The sequence below is a fragment of the Taeniopygia guttata genome, chromosome 23 (genome assembly GCF_048771995.1).
Source record: "Taeniopygia guttata chromosome 23, bTaeGut7.mat, whole genome shotgun sequence".
NCBI lineage: Eukaryota > Metazoa > Chordata > Aves > Passeriformes > Estrildidae > Taeniopygia > Taeniopygia guttata.
In genome coordinates this window covers 2,801,503-2,821,152 of record NC_133048.1, presented here as the reverse complement: position 1 = coordinate 2,821,152, position 19,650 = coordinate 2,801,503, and the positions used below count along the sequence as shown (strand labels likewise).

Genomic DNA, 19,650 nt, shown 5'->3' with positions numbered 1-19,650 from the left:
CCCTATAAACGCAGCCGAGCCGCGCTCCGCTCCGTGCTGAGCCGTGCCGAGCCGTGCCGAGCCGCGCTCCGCTCCGTGCTGAGCCGTGCCGAGCCGTGCCGAGCCGCGCTCCGTGCCGTGCCGAACCGCGGCGATCCGCTCCGTGCCGAGCCGTGCCGAGCTGCGCTCCGGTCCGTGCCGAACCGCGCCGATCCGCTCCGTGCCGAGCCGTGCCGAGCTGCGCTCCGGTCCGTGCCGAACCGCGCCGATCCGCTCCGTGCCGAGCCTCGCTCCGCTCCGTGCCGAGCCGCGCTCCGTGCCGTGCCGAACCGTGCCGATCCGCTCCGTGCCGAGCCGTGCCCATCCGCGCTCCGTGCCAGCGGAGGGCGGAGCGCTGCCGCCGTTCCGTTCCGGGGCGGGCCGAGCCGCTCCGAGCCGTTCCGGGCCACCGGGGCACGATGGCGGCCACCAAGCGGGTGCTGTACGTGGGTGAGTGGCCGGGCTGGGGGAGCCCCGCGGGGCCGGGGCCGCCGGCGGTGCCCGGTGACCGCTGGCCGCCCCGCAGGCGGGCTGGCCGAGGAGGTGGACGAGAAGGTGCTGCACGCCGCCTTCATCCCCTTCGGAGACATCACCGACATCCAGATCCCGCTGGACTACGAGACCGGTGCGTGCCGGGCCGGGTGGAGCATCCCCGGGGTGCGGGCAGCGTTCGCGGTGTTACCGATAAATTATGCGGACCCCCGCCGTGGTACCGATGTGTCCGTGCTGGCCCTGACCCCTCCCTTCCTTCCCTCCAGAAAAGCACCGCGGGTTCGCCTTCGTGGAGTTTGAGCTGGCAGAGGTGAGGAACCAGCAAGTGCTTGAGTCGTTTTTTGAGGGGTTTTTGCACCCCTCTTCCTGCTGGAGCAATCTGTGAAATCGCACATTGTTCTGCTCTTCCAAGTCCCCACTATTCCCATTTCCTTTTGGGGTGAAGTTCCCACTTTTCCTGTTTCCAACCCAAACTGCTCCCCTGCCACTGGGTTCCTTGGTTTCATGGGCTGTCATATATTTGTCCTCTGATCATCTGTCCTGGGCTTTGTACACAAATCCCTTCTCTCCCAGAAGCTCATGGCAGCAATAAAACATCTTAAATATGAGGGGTTAGTGGGAAGATGAGACCCACATGGGGTTTGGAAACCCCACATGGATGGGGTTTGGATATGGCTGTTACAAAACCCATCAGTTCATACATTCCTGGCATAGATGAGGCTTAATAAAACCTGGCAGTTGTCTTTATAATGAGATGCTGGATGTGGCTATGCTGGACCTTGAGAATAAATGTTAATAATGATTTTGATTTTTTTTCTTTTGGCAGGATGCAGCAGCAGCTATTGACAACATGGTATGGACCCTGCTCCCAGTGCTGCTCCCTGTTCCTTGGGGATGTGTGGCTTTGCTGCCCTGGGTACAGAGAGAGCAGAAGCTCTATCCTCTGAGCCCTGCAGGGTTTTGGGGGGCACGGTGGGTTTATACCTTTTGGTGGGCTTGGCTCTGCTTTTCTCCTCTCTGTAGAACGAGTCTGAGCTCTTTGGCAGGACAATCCGAGTGAACCTGGCCAAACCCATGAGGATTAAAGAAGGATCATCCAGGCCTGGTGAGCTGGGGAGCAGAGCATCCCTGGGTGTGCTCGGAGCTCTGTGCATAAGCTGAGCTGTGGCCCTTTGGGTCAGTTCCTGTGCTCTGACCTTTCCTTTTGTGGCCACAGTCTGGTCAGATGATGAGTGGCTGAAGAAGTTCTCAGGGAAGACTTTGGAGGAGAACAAGGAGGAGGGAGGAGCAGAGGCCCCCAAAGCAGAGGCACAGGAGGTAGGAAAAACAACCGGAGCCATCTGTATCCCCCTTATCCCAAAGGATGAGAGTGCAAAGCAGAGAAACGTCACCTCAACTTGCTTTTCTTTCTTTTCCTGCCCAGGAGGAGCCTCCTGCCAAGAAATCCCGGGTTAACCCCCAGGTTTACATGGACATCAAGATCGGGAACAAGCCCGCGGGGCGGCTGCGGATCCTCCTGCGCTCCGACGTGGTGCCCATGACTGCAGGTGAGGAGAAGGCTCAGAAATGGGGCATCACACCATGATCAATATGATCAAGTCAAGCCACTTTTATTGTAGAGAAGCCTATATTTATAATAAGTTCTGCTGTTCATGCTCCTCTGGCTAATACATGAAGATCACCCGATTCTTCACGCGTCTTCCTTTGGTTGTCTGACCCACCCTCAGTTCTCTTTTTTACTTTCTTAAACCTTGCTGACAACTTTTGCTGATTCTCTGACTTTTCTTTTCCTGTCTTCAGGGATTCACTGACCCCACTCCTTGCAGTGATTACTTTGATACCAGAAGGCTGGATTGTGCATCTGCTGAATGCGTCCATTGTCCTGCAAAAAATCCTCAACACCTGGTGACCCCCAGGGGGACACAGCTCTCACCTCCTTCCCCTTTGCTCCCCACACAGAGAATTTCCGCTGCCTCTGCACCCACGAGAAAGGATTTGGCTTCAAAGGCAGCAGCTTCCACCGCGTCATCCCCCAGTTCATGTGCCAGGCCGGAGACTTCACCAACCACAACGGCACCGGCGGCAAATCCATCTACGGGAAGAAGTTTGATGATGAAAACTTCATCCTCAAGCACACAGGGCCAGGTAAGGCCATCTCCAGGCAGGCACTGGAGAGAAAATAGCTCAGCATTATCTAGGAACTCCATTTGGGTTGTTTTGGCCATGTTGATAGCAACAGCCCTGAATTATAATTATAATTATTATCATCTACATTGGCCAGATTTTTCTGCCACATTCAGACCCTTCTGTCTCACCAAATGCATGGTTCCCTCTCCATCACTTTATTTGCAGTATTACATAAAGGAAAAACAATTTCAAAGCTGCTTTTCCTGCTTGATTTTAAACGAGGATTGTCACAGCGTGGCAGGAGCGAGCAAAAGCAGGTTTATCTCCATACAAACAGCTTTGCTGTTTGTGCAGCTAAAATTAGCTGAGCATCTTTCACACTTGCAAGTGTTTCTCAGCATAATTGATTTCTGGTGGTTTCTGTGGGTTTTGCTATCCAGCAGCTCCCCTGAATCCAGCAGGGATGTGGGGACGGGGCTGGGCTGGGGTAGGAGCTCCTGAGCTCAGCCATAGCTCTGCACTCTCTGATCCCAGGGATGGTGTCCATGGCAAACTCGGGCCCAAACACCAACGGCTCCCAGTTCTTCATCACCTGTGACAAAACAGACTGGCTGGACGGGAAGCACGTGGTGTTCGGGGAGGTGACAGAGGGCATGGACGTGGTCAGGGAGATCGAGGTAGGTGAGGGCAGCTGGGGGCAGAGCCCGCTTCCTTCCAGGTGTCACACCTGGAATTCCTGCTGCTCTCTCCTCCAAGGCTCAGGGCACCAAAGATGGGAAGCCAAAGCAGAAGGTGATCATCTCGGACTGCGGGGAGTGCGCGTGAGCTCGGTGCTTGCAGGGGCTGGATGGAGGGAGCCTGGCCTGGAGGGACAGGGAACCAGCAGGGATGGGACACCCAGGGGACTCCCCAGCACTGCCCATCCTGCAGCTTTCATAGGAATTCCCCTACAAAGCTTCCTGTGGGCAGGACTTTTCCTTCCCGGGATAAATCCTTCCCAGCCTGCGCTGTCCCAGCTGGGCTGGGCTGGTCCTGCTGCTGTGTTCTGTAAAAAAATTTACGTTTGGTAAAAATAAAACCTAGTTTTGAAAATACTGAGGGCCTGGCTGCTGATTTCCCTCTGTGGGAGGCTGGTCTTTGAGCAAAGATGCTTTTTTTTTAAATTTTTTTTGTATTTGCCCTCATCTTCATGAATGCCATGCCTAAATCCTGGCTCCAGGGGAAGGTACCTGTGCCAGGGAGAGAGAGCAGAGCTGAACCTCTCATGTTTGTTGCACAGCAGCATCTCCTGCAGGTGTTTTTGCCTTTGTAGTGTCCTTTTCCAGCAGCAGAGGGAGGCAGGTCCTGGCTGGTGTCTCTCCTGCTGGGAAGGCTGGTCCAGCTCCATCCCCACCCCAACGGGACAAGGAGCACCAGGAAGTGAGGGAGCTCTTTAGGTGATGAACCAGAAAAAATCCCAGAGTGATGAGGATGGAAGGGATTTCCAGCCTCCAGGTTGCAGAGTGGGATAAACCACATGGATTTATAGTGGTGGGCAGCCCTGGCTTTGCACTTAAAGCTCACCGGGACATGATGGATTTTGGGTTTCCAGTGAAATTATGGAAGGGATGTTTGGTTCTGAGCTTGTGCAGGTGTTGGCAGGAGGGATGAGGCAGAGAGGAAGATCTGATAGTTGGATTTTGGGGATGTTTGGAAGTGCCATTGTGGACTTTGGGTTTGCCCAGCCCAGCCCCTCACAAGTCATGGTGTTTTTCCATCAGGGTTGCTTCTTTTTGGTTTCCTGGGGTGCTTGGGGGTTGTGCATTGTCCCAAAACTGAGACAAGGTGAGATGCACGGATGTGATTCCTGACAGACAAACCAGCCCAGCTTTCCCCTTCCTTGCTCCCTTCTTTTTGTTTAAATCCCACATTTTAAAGTCAACCCTTGCAGGCATCTTCAGCAAGACCTGAGAGGGGAGCCCAGGGTCAGGGCAAGGCCTGGGTGTTCCCTCTGCAGGAGGCACCACATCCCACAGAGCCAGGACTGCATCCTGAGCTGGATTTCGTGTGGAATTAAACACCCAGACAAGCCAGACATTCCCTTGGGAAGCCTGGCACTGACAGGGAGCAAACCTTCCTTATTTTGGTGGGGTTTTATTGGGATTTTTCCCTGACTGTGCCAGCTTCTTTTCTTGTTTATTGATGTAAAGCTCCCCAGGTATCCGAGCTGAGAACCAGGACAGGCCTTTTCCTTTTATAATCAGAGCAAATAAATAATTTAATTGTGCAAATAACCTGGGGAAGCTGCTTGGGGCTGGTGCGGTCACAACCCCGCTGGGAGCCCACGGGATGGGCACAGCCTGACCTAAAACTCACATCAGGGCTCATTTTCAAGCAAATAGGTACAATTTTAGCCAGTTCTGAGTATTTTTTCAGTGCAAAAGGCCCTCTGAACAGAGCCCTGTTGTGCTGTGACATTAAAAAACAAAGAGCAAGAGAAACTCTGTGTTTACTTTCCAAACTTTGCGTTTATTTTATAACAGTGCTGTAGCTCAATATGGATATTTTATTTTTTTTTCCCAACTGGCTGAGTTTGGTGAACTTTGGGTAAACAGGAGGGGGTTAGTCAGCCAGCTACTTAATTGGCTGATGATATTTTCATTAAGGGAATTAAAAGCACTTGGATAGAGGTGGGTTAGTGGAGAAATACACAGCTAGAAACAGCTCAGTCCCAAAGCAGCCTGGATGCTGCCTGCCCCCCTAAACTGCCTCCACCACAGGGAAAACACATCAGTCACAGACAAAACAGAATCAGCCAAAAATCCTCTCTTTCCTATATATATATATGTTTGTATATATCTATGTGTCTCATCAAGCAGGATAAGAAAAAAAGTTTTATATTATTTACATCCACTTCTAGAAAGGGGTGGGAGGGGTTTAATTTTGGTTTTTTTTATTATTATTATTATTATTAATGAATTTTGCTCTGATGCAGCCCACAAAGCTCCTCTTCCACGCATGCAGCAGAAACCCAGGGTCACATTGCTCTGGTGGGAGTGGGAGGGGACAGGAATGGGACAGGAATGGGACATCCAGGGGTGGGAATGGGACACTCAGGGACGGGAATGGGACATCCAGGGGTGGGAATGGGACACTCAGGAGTGGGGATGGGACACTCAGGAGTGGGAATGGGACACTCAGGGACAGGAATGGGACATCCAGGAGTGGGAATGGGACACTCAGAGGTGGGAATGGGACATCCAGGAGTGGGAATGGGACACTCAGGAGTGGGGATGGGACATCCAGGGGTGGGAATGGGACACTCAGGGGTGGGAATGGGACATCCAGGAGTGGGAATGGGACACTCAGGGGTGGGGATGGGACATCCAGGGGTGGGAATGGGACACTCAGGGGCGGGAATGGGACATCCAGGGGTGGGGATGGGACATCCAGGAGTGGGAATGGGACATCCAGGAGTGGGAATGGGACACTCAGGGGTGGGGATGGGACATCCAGGAGTTGGAATGGGACACTCAGGGGTGGGGATGGGACATCCAGGGGTGGGAATGGGACACTCAGGGGTGGGAATGGGACACTCAGGGACAGGAATGGGACATCCAGGGGTGGGAATGGGACATCCAGGGACAGAAATGGGACACTCAGGAGTGGGAATGGGACACTCAGGACACTCAGAGGTGGGAATGGGACACTCAGAGGTGGGAATGGGACACTCAGGGGTGGGAATGGGACACTCAGGGGTGGGAATGGGACACTCAGGAGTGGGAATGAGACCTGTCCATCAGTGGCAGCCGCAGGATTTCACCACCATGTTCCGATGCTTTTTGAGGATGACGTTGTTGTTGCTGTCGTAGTAGAGGACAGAGGTGGCACTGAGCTTGGTGGGGGCACAGCACGCCTTGGGCACGGCCTCAGGCTTCATCAGGTGGACCTGGGGGATGGATGGAGCCCGTCAGCGCCAGCAAACGTGGCTCCAGGCAACAGAAAAAGCGTCAAAGCGACCAAAAAACCCTGGGTGAATGGGGGGATTATTTCCATCTTTTTGCAAAAATATTTATTCTAAACTCCAGGCAGTCCCTGCTGCGGTTTACATTGGATCAGCGCTCATGGCACTGCGTGGGCCAGGCAGCCCCTTCATTAATTTAGGATTTCAGGGCCCTTTTTCTCACAAAAACAGACAAATGACTGAAATAAACCCCATAAATCAGCGCAGCACGGGTCAGGCTCCCGTGTGGGCGGGGGGTGCTGGGTGTTGTTCCGACAGAGATTCTCCACCCCAAACTTAAAACCTGAAGTCCACAACAGCTCTGTGACCAGGGCTGCACTCTGGGATGGTTTTTCCCTGCTGGGGACAGGCGTTATCCCGGTGTTTTCCTGGTGTTTTCCTGCAGGAGGGAGGCTGGCAGGATGCGCGCAGCCCTCGCTGGCTGCCCCGACATGTGAGATTAATTTATGGCAGGGGCAGCCGAGCTCTCCCAGCTCGGAAGTCCGGTGTTTTTGCTGTCCAACCCTGCTATTTGCAGCTCAGCCTGGGGTTGGCACAGCTCCTCAGCCAACTTTGCCCAGGCTCTTCCCAGAAGGGCCGGATCCAGGTGATTCACATCCTGCCCCGACGGTTTTGGGAACAGCGCTGGGTTTGGGGGCGATGGGTGGGCGTAGTGGGGGGAAAGAGCCTCTCCCTGCCCTGCCAGGGTGGTTCCCAGCCCCTGGATGGTTCCTGGAAGTTTTGTTCGTGTCAAAATTAAACCCAGCCAGGCGACACCTTCAAAGGCTGGGCCGCGCTCCCTGTAATTAACCGCGAGCACCGGAGCCGGGGTGGCTCTGCCATTGGGAAACCAAAACACTCACAGGGCAGGAAATTCCAGAAATTAAAGCGCTGGCTGGGATGTGGGGTGGGTTTGGGAAAAGAACAAACCCACGGCATTAAAGCTTTCTTGCTCGGAATATGCTGAGCCCAACGTTTGGGTGCCGGGGCTGTGGATAAACCCTCGGAAGCAGCTGGAGAGGAGGATGCAGGGATGACACAGAGCCTTTTTTGGGGGGCTTTGGTGTGCTCTGGGCTTGTCCCTGCTCCCCAGCTCGCTGCCAGGGCAGAGGGAGCATTAACTTGTCAGAAATCATCAGTTTTGCCTCAGCTGCTGTGAAACTGGAGCGGGATCGTGTCAGTCAGAAAAATCAAGAGGTGAGGGAGCTGTGGGATGACAAAATCTGTAACTGAGGGATTGTGATTGAGGGTGGGGGACAGAGATTTGTGCCCTCGCTCTGGGTCTCTCCATGAATGCCTTGAAATTCCATATTGGAACCTCCTGTGAGCCTGGGCTGTGAGCAGCCACCCAGATGTGTGAGCAGCCACCCAGATGGGCATGAACCCACCCAGATGTGTGAGCACCCACCCAGATGTGTGAGCAGCCATCCATGTGTGTAAGCACCCACCCAGATGTGCGTTCACCCACCAATTTAATTCTTTATTTCAATCAGGAGCCCAGCTGCACCCTCCCACCCGAACACCCTCAAACCCAACCGTGCTCATCCCAAAATCCATCTCCTCCTCAGCACCTGCCGGGCTCTGCCTGCTCCCCAGGACCCTGGATGTCCCCCCAGGGCTGCCCTGCACTGACCAGGGACTGCAGGATGGCGTGGTTGGTGGCGTTCATGCAGGAGTCCAGTGGGAATGCACACTCCCCCTCGCAGTAGTAGGCTGAGTATCCCTGTGGAGCAATCACCCAATCCTGCAAAAAAAAAAAAAAAAAAATGGGATTACATGGAGGGCTTCACCCTCCTGCGCCCCACTCATCCATTCCCCACCTGCACAAACAGCTCAGCCGCCTCCTCCCCGCGGGGCTGTGCCAGCAGCAAGGGTTTATTTTGGTTTTTTGGATCAGCCATGAGTTGTTGGGGGTCACCAGTGGGGTTTGGGGTTGTGGCAGTTCATGTTTGCCTTCCCAGCTCCCGGGATGGTTTCATGGGCAGGAGAATCCAGCCTGGGAGGGAGCCCAGGGTGGGGGCATGGAATGATGAGGGGTTTTTTTCTTTTTTTTTTTTGGTCATTTACTTCTCCCAGCAGACAAGTACCAGCCAGCCGAGGTCCTGGAAGCTGACGTAGAGCTCGTGGCGCCGGCAGACCTGCCGCCCATCTGTGGCGTGGACATCATCTGTGGGAAAAGGGAACAGGGATTTCAGCCCTGGAATTCCCCCTCAGAGGTGGGATCCAGCCCCTGAGAGCCAAAGGAGAGGAGCCTTTGTTGCTGCACAAAGGGAAAAGCAGCTCCAGACTGGCCTATAAATTGATATTCCAATATTGGGATGAAAGAGCTCAGCCTTGAAAGGGCCAAACCCCAGCTTTGCTCGTTTTGAGGGTTTCCCAAACTCAGGCCTTCCCGTTCCCCTTCTTCCTGAGCTTTCTGGAGCTGTGACACCTTCCCAGGTCTCCAAAGCCAAGGGCAATGAGGCAAAAATTCCAATATTCGGTAATCCTGACACGCTCATAAAACACCATTTCCTTGAGGGCATCCAACCCAAACTCTCTCTGCACCTCCCAAACTTCAAAAACCTCCAATCCTAAAACCTCAGAACTTTTCGCTCAGTTTCCCTTGGGCCAAAAAAATTGGGATTTCAAGGTGCTGACGAGCAGAGCCTCGTGTTTTCCGTAGGGAGATCCCCCCCCCCACCTCCTCCAGAAAACACCTTACCAAAAATTCCCGGGAGCTTGTTGGGGTGGGGGAGGTCATTGGATTTCTTGGGCTGTCGCCTCCTCGGGGGTTTGGCTGCTCGTGTGACACGGGAGGGGCTGGGGCTGGCCCGGAAAAATGTCACCATGAAGGGCTGCTTGGAGCGGGGGCCCCGGCGCCCCAGGAGCCCGGCCGAGCCCGGATCGACGCTGTGCCCTGCAGGGACAGGACCAGGGGTGATTTGTCCCCAAACTGAAGTCGTTTGGTTAAAGCAGAGATTAGAAAGGCAGGAAATTTGCAGCAGGATATGTGGTTTTGGCATCCCAAGGGGTTGGAGCCCCCTGAGGGTCCTGCTCCAGCACGAAATGGTCACACGGGGCTGTTCAAGGGTTAAAATGGATTTTCTCCTTCAGCCCAAGGAAGACTTTCCTGACTGTGATTCCTCCTCCCATGGAAGAGGAGCTGCTCTTTTTGCACCTTCTCACCTGGAAAAGGCACTGCTGGAGCAGATTTAATCCCGTGGAGAAAAGAGGGTGAATCCTCTGCCACACACACAGAGGATCCCTCCAGGTAAGGAGTTCATTAACTGTTAATGAGGTTAATTACAGTCCAGGCCATCAGAACCTGCAAACCCAGACTGCTGGCACCCATCACAGCTGGAAATTTAAAATTGCGCTGAGATCAACCCCCCACCACATCCACAGCACCGAGAGGACTCCAATTCCTGGGAATTTGTCCCCAAACGCTGCGGGCAGGTCGGGCAGGCTCACCATCATCTGTCTCCACGTAGAGCCGCAGCCCCAGGTTGTATTTCTGATCCACTGACCAGTGGTTGCTGGCAGCTGTGACATCAAACACCAGCCAGCCCTCTGTCCCAGCACGCAGGTCCTGCACATCCAGCAGGAACAGGTCAGACTCCCTGCAGGAACAGGGGAAAAGCAGCAGGTGAGTAACAGCACCCGAGGGGCTCCAGCAGCACGGGGAATTAATGGAAATGACTCCTCGGAGCTGTGTCCAGGCAGATCCCGGCTCTCGGTGCCACTGGCTGTGCTGGACACCACGGGGGTGTCCTGGGAAAAGCTCCCTCCCTGCCCAGGTGGAAATGCCAGGGCGTGGCACTGCCCGTGGGAAGGTGTGGGAGCAGCCGGACACGGCGGTGCCGCCTCAGGTGGGGTGGGAAGGGAAAGCCTGGGGCTGGTCCCCGCACCTGTCTCCGTCTTCATCCCAATTCCCATCCCCATCACCCCATTCCCACCCCCATTCTCCTCTTCTTCAGTTCTATTCCCATGCCCATCTTCATTCCTGTACCCACACCCATTCCCATCATCTCCATTCCCATTACCTTCATTCCCATTCCCATTATCAACCCCTATCCCCAGTAACCTTGTTCCCATTCCCATTATCAACCCCTATCCCCATTAACCTTGTTCCCATTCCCATTTTCAATCCCTATCCCCATTAACCTTGTTCCCATTCCCATTTTCAATCCCTATCCCTGTTAACCTTGTTCCCATTCCCATTTTCAACCCCTATCCCCATTAACCTTGTTCCCATTCCCATTTTCAATCCCTATCCCCATTAACCTTGTTCCCATTCCCATTTTCAATCCCTATCCCCAGTAACCTTGCTCCTATTCCCATTTTCAATCTATCCCCATTAACTTTGTTCCCATTCCCATTATCAATCCCTGTCCCCATTAACCTTGCTCCCATTCCCATTTTCAACCCCTATCCCCAGTAACCTTGTTCCCATTCCCATTACCAATCCCTATCCCCTTTAACCTTGCTCCCATTCCCATTATCAATCCCTGTCCCCTTTAACCTTGTTCCCATTCCCATTTTCAATCCCTATCCCCATTAACCCTGTTCCCATTCCCATTATCAACCCCTATCCCCATTAACCTTGTTCCCATTCCCATTTTCAACCCCTATCCCAAGTAACTTTGTTCCCATTCCCATTATCAATCCCTATCCCCATTAACCTTATTCCCATTCCCATTATCAACCCCTATCCCCATTAACCTTGTTCCCATTCCCATTTTCAATCCCTGTCCCCTTTAACCTTGTTCCCATTCCCATTTTCAACCCCTATCCAAAATAACCTTGTTCCCATTCCCATTTTCAACCCCTATCCCCATTAATCTTGTTCCCATTCCCATCCTCTCCATTCCCTTACCCATTCACGTTTCCATTCCCACTCCCATCATCCCCATCCCCACATTCTCACCCCCAATCCCATCACCTTCACTCCTATCCCCATTCCCTTCATTCCCACCCCCACCACCTCCATCCCCACCCCATCCCCGCCACCCCACCCCATTTTCTCCGTGCCGTACCCACTCCCCCGACCTCCATCCCCCTCCTCCTCATTCCCAGCCCCTCACCTGTTGGAATGCTGGGCAGCCACCTCGTAGATGCTGACGTGGAGGCTGCTGTTGGCGTGCCTGGGGACACCCCTGGATTTGTAAATGCGGAACTCGGCGGCCGTCACGGCTTCTCCCACCGGCACCTGGGTCAGGTCGAACCTGAACTCCTTCCAGTAGGGCTTGGGGGAGAACAGGTCCCGGTCCTGCTCCACTGAGGAGAAAAAAAAAAAGGGATCAGGGATGGCTGAGCCAAGCTTGGAACCTCCCCACTGAGCCCCACCAAATTTTGGGTGATCAACTCGCTGGTTCTGAGCCGCTCACCCTTGGTTGGAAGTTCCCATCTCCTGAAGGTTTGAATCCGGATCAGCCTCCCCTGTTTCTGCAATTTATTTTGCTGTAAACCCACCAGCTTCCCCTCCCAACCCTCTTCCTTTATTATTAATTAAAATTAAAATAAATTAAAATTAAAAGCGCAAACGCTGGCTGTGGGAGGAGCACAGAGAATGTGACAGGCTTTAAAGGCTGCAGCCTTCTGTGCTTCATCAAAAGGTGAAAAACACATTCAAAATTCTGAGGTTTTGGGGGTCAGCAGGACCACGTGGAGCAGGAATTGGGGTTTTCCAAACTTTTCTTGCAGCAGACAAGCCCAGGGCTCATCAGGGCCACCACTGGATGTTACAGGTCCACAAGTAAAGATTTATCCACAAGCAAAAAATTTATCCACAAGTAAAGCTTTCCAGCCTGTGTGTTTTTGGGGAGTTGGAGGGGGTATTATCAGATCACTGGTCTGTAAAAAAAACCCTCCCTTTTCCCTGAAAACACCTTATTTCTCCATCACACTGGGACAGGAAAAATCTGATTTTATTTTGTTCATCCATAAAGAATAAACCTTTCTTTCTCTATGGTAATGCAGCCCCCACAGTTTTGTTAATGTGCAATTATTTGCTTCAAATTGTTCTTTAAAAATATCCCAATCTTCCCAGTCTAATTAAAGTTTATGATTAAATATGATTCAATGTGACTAAAGCTTCTCCCGCTTCAGGCGCAAAGGCAACGTAACCTGGCGCTTACTTTTAAAGCTAAAACAAATAATTAACTACATAAAAAATAAACATTTTAAATACATTTTTTAACCAGTTCCAGGTGGGAAATATTCCAAATTTAACCCACCATAAGCTTGCCATTCCCATTTACACAGAGGGAGCAGCACATCCCTCCAAACCCAACACCGAGATTTTACCCACAAGTTCTTTTCCTTCTTCTTCCTATTTTTTCCTCTTTTTTTTTTTTTTTGCCCCCCTTTTTTTTTTTTTTTGGTTTTGTTTTGTTTTTCAAATCCCACATTCCCTCCAGCTCCTGGCCTCACCACAAGCTGGGTTATAAAAAGAGCTCGGGGCCAGGCGAGCAGGGCGGATGCGGAGAGCGCTTCCTGCTCCTGCGGCTGCCAGCTGGACACGAGGATGCTGTGGGGACCTGACCCAACCCCTGCCCCCCTCGTGGGGGAGAGCCCCCCAAACCCTCTGCAGCCCCTCAGGCTCTTCCCTTTTTTCCATTTTTTCCACCGTCCCATGGTGGGGTGGTTTTATTCTCCTGGATTATCGGCGCTGCCAAAGCCGCCGAGGCCTCGTGGCGCTCACAGAAATCTTGTGATTCCCCCCAAAACACGAGCAGAGGAGTCACCCCTGGTTTTTTAGCACTGATAAGCCACCAGTGGGTGTCCCACAGTCAGTCCAAGGGACACTCGGGTACAGAGTGGTGTCCCCTTGGGTGTTTTGGGTCACTTGGGTGACCCCTTTGCTCCAAAACCTTTGGCTGTAGCTGGACCCTCACCCAGAGGGATTTTTTGTCAGAGCCAAGGGGGTCTGACAGAGACCCCATGCCAGATAAAAAAAGCCAAAAAGGTGATTTTTGTCCCTAAAGAAGAGTGAAAGCCTCTGTTAATTTTTTAAACTAAAACCTCCTGTTGCTGTGGAGGTGATGGAGGCGTCCAGGGGTGAAGGCAGAGGAGGAGATTTGGTGGGAGGAGAGCCCAGGGACACCTTGGCAGCAGGAGAAATGCAAAAAGGGCTGCAATTAGCTGATGAACTAAATAAGCTGGATCTGACAGCAATCTGTCTGTCTTTGGGATGAAATTCTAGGAGGAATCCCTGAATTCTCTGCTTTTCGGGGAGGAAAAAAGGCAAACCCTTTGGGAAGGGGAGGACCCAGGGAGAAGCTTCCCCCTTCTGTGCCACGACTGGTGCACCAACAGGAGCTTGGGGAGGGCTCAACAGCACCGTGTTTGCTGCTGAAATAAAAAGGGTTGTGACATGAGAGCCCTGCAGTCCCCCCCGAGCACCCAAAGGAGCCGTGGGTGCTCAGATGCTGCTGGGGGTGTGCCCAGTATTGTAAATTTAGGCGAACTTGGTGGGAAGAAATGGTGATGTCTGCTTTTAGTTTAGAAGGTTGGATGATTTCTTTATTATAGCTATACTACAATACGTTAATATACTACTTAAAAGAGATACTAAAATGCCCAAGTATTTTTTAAACCCCTCTATTTAAGTAACTCACAACTCTTGACCCTCTGTGGAGAGCCCGGCCACAGGTGAATTGGATTTCCCATCAGGCTCAAACAATCCTCACCAGAACCTAATCAAGCAATCACTTCAGGTAAACAATTTTTAAAAATACATTTCACAGGTGAAAAACAAGGAGGAGAAATAGAAAATATTTTCTCTTTTTTTCCTCTGGGCTGCTCTATGAAAGAAAGGAGAATGTTTCTGCCACACCGGAGGTGCCCCCCTGGCTGCTCTGGGAACCTGCCCCTGATTCGGGTTGACTCAGCCACACCAGCAACCCTCAATTATCTGTGGGTGGATTATCCGGATTGCAGAGGAGAAGCACTAAAAAAGCCCAACCCAAGCGCTTTGCTCTCCTTTCCCCCTCCTTTGGCATCATCCCCAGGAGCTGCTGCATCTTCCCCCGAAGCTGAGTGTCCCCCTGTGCTCCCATCACCCCCAAAAAATGATATAAAATGATTATAAACTGACACAAACAGCCTTGGGGCTGTTCCCCTGGCAGGGGATGCCCAGCTCCATCTCCACTGAGCCTCCTGGTGTCTCCCAGTCCCTGAGCATTCCCAGATCCCTTCCTCCTGCTCCCCAGGTTATTCTTAGCTGCACGTTTTTCATTCTGCACTTTCTGGGCTTCTCTAAACTGTGCATCAGTCGTAATTACCGGTCCTGGCTGCTCCCAATGGGTCCCCACGATCATTTCAGACACCAAATTAAAAGGAAATGCCAGGATATTCAACCACATCAAGTGCTCTGGATCCTAAAATAGGTTTAAAGGAGATGCAGGGAAGATGCTGTCCTTCGCTAGCAAGCAGGAAAAAATAAGCTCTGGAGGATTTCTGAAGTGGGGAGGGATTTAGGCGTTATCCCAACACATCCAGACTCCCAGTTTGCCTCATGAGTGCTTCCTCCATCCTCCTGGGATGAGCACTGGGAGCTGCAGGACACAGGGCTCAGCTCTGGACACCCCCAGCCTTGGCCTTGGCCCCTGCCCTGCACACCCAGCTGGGAGCACCATGCCACAGGTGGATCCCAGGATTTATTTGGGAAGCTTTTCCCATGAAAACACACACGGAGGGTCCATAGAGAGCAGTGACACCTTGGCACAGCCTGCCCTGGGGTGGATGCCCAGGAGAGGAAGCTCAAATGGCTGCAAAATGAAGCCAGGGGTGGGAAAATCATGATTTCAGTGGTAATTGTGTGGGGGTGAGGGCAGTGGGTGATGAACTTGCAGTTTGGAGTGGAGCAGCACTTCCCAACTCCTAAAATTCAATTAAAGAGGCTGCCCTGAGCTCCCACCCCACATTTCGGGTTCCCTGAAGTGCCCAGGGTGCTGTGGCTGTTTTTGCCAAGGTGTCCTGTGTTCCTCTCCAGTGCTCCCTGGATTTCCCATCTGAAACAGCCACAGGGGAGTCCAGCAACAGGGAATCACAGACTGCTTTGGGTCGGAAAGAACCTTAGAGATCACCTAATTCCAACCCCTTGCCATGGGCAGGGACACCTGCCAATAACCAGGAGCCGTGGATGCCGGGAGGGAAAGGGGGGATGTGTGTGCTGTGGTGCCCTGGGGGGCTCGGGAATGCTGTGAGTCCTCACCCCCTTCCCACTACACATCTCTGCACCCCACAATTACACCCTGCCCGTATCCATGACCCACAGCTGAGGAGAAATCCCAAAGCCCATCCTCACCCCGGCCTTCAAAACCCAAAATCTGCAGCGAGGGCACAGGAACAGCACAGGCCAGGCTTCATCCTCGTTTCGGGAGGAGCAGGAGGGGTGGGATACCGGATCCACCATCCCCCAAGGCAGCTGGGGGTGTCCATGCCCCCCAAAATGGGCCGTGTTTGTGCTCCAGGGAGGTTTGTCACTCCCCCTCGCCCGAGAGGTCCAAGTGCCCAATGGGGCACAGGCTTTACCCCATTTGCATGTCCCATCAGGATAATTGTGCAGCTAATTATGTATGCAAATAAGAGCTGGCCTTCTCCCACAAAAAAATACTCCTTGTTTAATTAACATGAAGGGGCTGACGAAGCTGCAGAAATCAAAGCCATTCAAATTGAAGGCTGGAGCTGTGCTCCCCGACTCTCCTGCCTACTCCAGGAGCGCTGGGCAGGGCAGCAGTGCCCCCGTGCCTGCACCCCTGTGCCAGCAGTGACACCTCCCAAAGGCTCCCCTGAGCATCCCACTCTGGTTGCCATCAAACCCGACCATTTTACAGCCCGTTTGGGCGCTTGGGTGTTGGCCCAGGTGATGAGGGGATTCGGTGTTTCAGTTTTTGGCTCCATCACTCTCAGCTTTCCCAGGTTTCTGAGCTCCAGCAGCTCCCTCAGGACTCTGGAGAGGAGCTGGGTGCCCGCACTGTGGGCACCCCAAGCACCTGGGTCTGTCCCAGGGAGACTCCTGACACCCACACATGGCACAGGGGGTGTAGGAATGAGTGGGAGACACCTTTACACCCCCTCTTCCTCATAAGAGTGCAGATCCCCCCTCCCTGCCTCCAATCTCCAAGGAGGGATTCTCCCCATCCTCCGAGGTTGTGGTGGATTTTGTGCTCGGGACACCCAAACACCCCTTAAAGCAAAGAGCAGGGGCAGGGAAAAACTCCATATCCGAGTTCCCAATCTGTGAATCCCACTGGGTTCAGGCCGCCCCAGTGCCTGAGCTCATCTCACCCCGAGTGTTGGTGGCCCCGCTGATGCTGGGAACAGCCCCGCTGCTGCCTGGAAATCCGCGGGATGCTGGAGCTGGAGCCTGCTAAGCAGCTGGACGGGATTCCAGCAATAATTAGCAGCCTCGAGGGTTTTATTTGGAGCCGGGATTCAGTGTCCCATCGAGGGTCACCCAGAGCCGCTGTCCCGCCTGTCCTGAGCCCCGTTCGCTGCCCACCGAAACGGGGAGAGCCTCCCTCAGCTGCCCCTTGCTGCGGGGTATTCCCCTTCTCCATTTCCCCTTTTTAAGCGGAATTGGGATTCATCCCGGCCACTTTCAGCCGACACTCGTGCCCTCACGGCCGCCGTGTCCCTCACGGTCACCGTGTCCCTCACGGCCGCTCTCCCCGTTCCTGAGCTTAACTTTGGGCAAAAGAGCTCCTTATTTGAGCAAGGACTGAGAAACCGTCCCGAGGCATGCCCGGAGCTGCCGGTGCCACAGTCACGGACCGGGAATTGGGGCTGGGGTCAGCACAGCCCCGTGCCCGCCCCGCCGGTCCTGCCCGTCCACTCCCGTCTGCTTTCGTCCCCCCGGTCCCTCCGTGCGTCCCGGTCCCCCCGCCCCGGTGCTGCCTAAACCACCTGGATCCAGCCTGCACATCCCGGTATCCCCTCCCGGTAGCCTCGGTGAGCGCCGGTGCGCTCCGATCGTCCCGGTGCCCCGGTCCTGCCAAAGCCGCCGGGATCGTGCCCGTATATCCCGGTACCCCCGATGCGCTCCGGTCTCCTCGATGCCCCGCACATCCCGGTACCCCCCATGCCCCGCACATCCCGGTACCTCCGGTGCGCTCCGGTCCCCCCGATGTCCCGCACGTCCCGGTGCTACCCGGTGCGCTCCGGTACCCCCGATGCCCCGCACGTGCCGGTGCTCCCCGGTGCGCTCCGGTACCCCCGATGTCCCGCACATCCCGGTACCCCCGATGTCCCGCACGTCCCGGTGCTCCCCGGTGCGCTCCGGTCCCCCCGACGCCCCGCACATCCCCGTATCCCTGGTGCGCTCCGGTACCCCCGATGTCCCGCACATCCCGGTACCCCCGGTGCGCTCCGGTACCCCCGATGTCCCGCACATCCCGGTACCCCCGAGGCGCTCCGGTACCCCCGATGCCCCGCACATCCCGGTGCCCCCGGTGTGCTCCGGTCCCCTCGATGCCCCGCACATCCCGGTACCCCCGATGTCCCGCACGTCCCGGTACTCCCGGTGCGCTCCGGTACCCCCGATGTCCCGCACGTCCCGGTACTCCCGGTGCGCTCCGGTCCCCTCGATGCCCCGCACATCCCGGTACCCCCGATGTCCCGCACGTCCCGGTACTCCCGGTGCGCTCCGGTCCCCCCGATGCCCCGCATATCCCGGTACCCACGGTGCCCCGCACGTCCCGGTGCCCCCGATGTCCCGCACATCCCGGTGCCCCCCGGTCTACCCCGATACTCTCGGTGCTCCCCCCGCCCTCCCGGTGCCCCGCAGCGGTTCTCACCCATGTTGACGAGGCTGACCACGGTGTCCGCGCGGCTCACGACGCTACCGGGCGGGGGGCTCTGAGTGCTGAGCCCGGTGAGCACCGGGCGCGACACCGCCGCTTCCTCACCCTCCTCCTCATCCTCCTCGCCGGCCACGGCGTGGTACAGATCGAGCATGAAGAGCGGCGCGGCGGCGGCGGGGGCGCGGGCGGGGGCGCGGGGCCGGGGCCGGCCGGGCAGCCCCAGCACGGCCAGGATCTCCCGCTGCACGTCCCGCCGCTCGCCGCCGCTCAGCCGCCGCTGCGGGACCCCGGCGGCGTGGAGCCGGCGGCGGAGGACGCTGCCGCTGCCCAGCTGGCACAGCACGGCCGCCACCCACAGCAACGCCACGGCCCCACGCCGCCCCCCGCCCGCCCAGCGCCCCGGCCCCATGGCACCGCCGGGACCCCCCGCCCGCCCGGTGCGGTGCCGTGCGGCCCCGGGCACCGGCACGGCCCCGGACCGCCCCGGCGGGGCGAGGGAAAGGGACGGTCCCTCCAGCGGCACCGCCCCGGCCCTCCCCGCCCGGCTGCTCCGGGGCACGGGGAGCAGCGCTGGGCAGGAGAAGCGGCCGGCACCCAAAGCCGTGGGGACACAAATTGGTGGGAACCCATCTCTGGGGATGTTTATTGTCATGAGGACCCAAATTCATGGGAACCCATCCCTAGGGATGCTTATCCTCGTGGGCACCCAAATTGATGGGAATCCATCCCTAGGGATGTTAATCCTCATGGGCACCCAAATTCACGGGAATCCATCCCTAGGGATGTTAATCTTCGTGGGCACCCAAATTGATTGGAACCCATCTCTAGGGCTGCTTATCGTCACGAGCACCCAAATTGATGGGAACCTATCCCTAGGGATGTTAATCCTCGTGGGCACCCAAATTCACGGGAATCCATCCCTAGGGATCTTTATCCTCGTGGGCACCCAAATTGATGGGAACCCATCCCTAGGGATGTTAATCCTCGTGGGCACCCAAATTCACGGGAATCCATCCCTAGGGGTGTTTATCCTCGTGGGCCCCCAAAGCCGTGGGTTGCCAGCCTCACTCACAGCCAAAGCCATGGGCACCCATCCCTAGGGATGCTCCTGCTGGTGGGTGCACAAACCCATTCACCCCATGGGCACACACTTCTAAGGAGGCTCCCCCGTGTAGGCAGCCAAACCAGGGACACCCACCCTCGCTGGCACCCAAATCCCTGAACATCCACAGCTGGGGACAC

The 19,650-nt window shown here is 55.2% G+C and overlaps 2 protein-coding genes across 4 annotated transcripts; one reads left to right on the top strand and one right to left on the bottom strand.

Annotated features, from left to right (window-relative positions):
* Window positions 1–312: 312 nt before the first annotated feature.
* PPIE (peptidylprolyl isomerase E) lies at window positions 313–3,731 on the top strand. The gene is made up of 10 exons (XM_030290403.4): window positions 313–468; window positions 545–643; window positions 777–820; window positions 1,337–1,363; window positions 1,534–1,615; window positions 1,727–1,827; window positions 1,934–2,057; window positions 2,470–2,655; window positions 3,172–3,314; window positions 3,394–3,731. The coding sequence occupies exons 1-10, from the start codon at window positions 438–440 to the stop codon at window positions 3,460–3,462; spliced, it is 906 nt and encodes a 301-aa protein (XP_030146263.2). The 5' UTR covers window positions 313–437; the 3' UTR covers window positions 3,463–3,731.
* A 1,393-nt stretch (window positions 3,732–5,124) lies between these two features.
* LOC115498264 (bone morphogenetic protein 8B-like) lies at window positions 5,125–18,871 on the bottom strand. 3 transcript variants are annotated; one of them, XM_032752564.3, is made up of 8 exons: window positions 18,403–18,871; window positions 11,686–11,878; window positions 10,073–10,221; window positions 9,324–9,518; window positions 8,707–8,786; window positions 8,253–8,363; window positions 6,409–6,565; window positions 5,125–5,663 (listed from the first exon to the last, which is right to left on the bottom strand). In XM_032752564.3, exons 1-7 carry the CDS (start codon window positions 18,815–18,817, stop codon window positions 6,416–6,418), a joined length of 1,293 nt encoding a protein of 430 aa, XP_032608455.2. In that variant the 5' UTR covers window positions 18,818–18,871; the 3' UTR covers window positions 5,125–5,663; window positions 6,409–6,415. The 3 variants fall into 3 exon arrangements, with proteins under 3 accessions (XP_032608455.2, XP_072773931.1, XP_072773932.1); XM_072917830.1 differs by having other exon boundaries at window positions 5,125–6,565; XM_072917831.1 differs by lacking the exon at window positions 9,324–9,518 and having other exon boundaries at window positions 5,125–6,565.
* Between the last annotated feature and the right edge of the window lie 779 nt (window positions 18,872–19,650).

Coding starts and splice junctions, on each gene's coding strand:
- PPIE (XM_030290403.4), top strand. CDS start 438: ATGGCGGCCACCAAGCGGGTGCTGTACGTGG. Junction 644..776: donor CCCGCTGGACTACGAGACCG/GTGCGTGCCGGG, acceptor CCTTCCCTCCAG/AAAAGCACCGCGGGTTCGCC. Junction 1,364..1,533: donor CAGCAGCTATTGACAACATG/GTATGGACCCTG, acceptor TCCTCTCTGTAG/AACGAGTCTGAGCTCTTTGG.
- LOC115498264 (XM_072917830.1), bottom strand. CDS start 18,817: ATGGGGCCGGGGCGCTGGGCGGGCGGGGGGCGGCGTGGGGCCGTGGCG. Junction 10,222..11,685: donor GCTGCCCAGCATTCCAACAG/GTGAGGGGCTGG, acceptor CTGTTCCTGCAG/GGAGTCTGACCTGTTCCTGC. Junction 8,787..9,323: donor CAAGCTCCCGGGAATTTTTG/GTAAGGTGTTTT, acceptor CTTTTCCCACAG/ATGATGTCCACGCCACAGAT.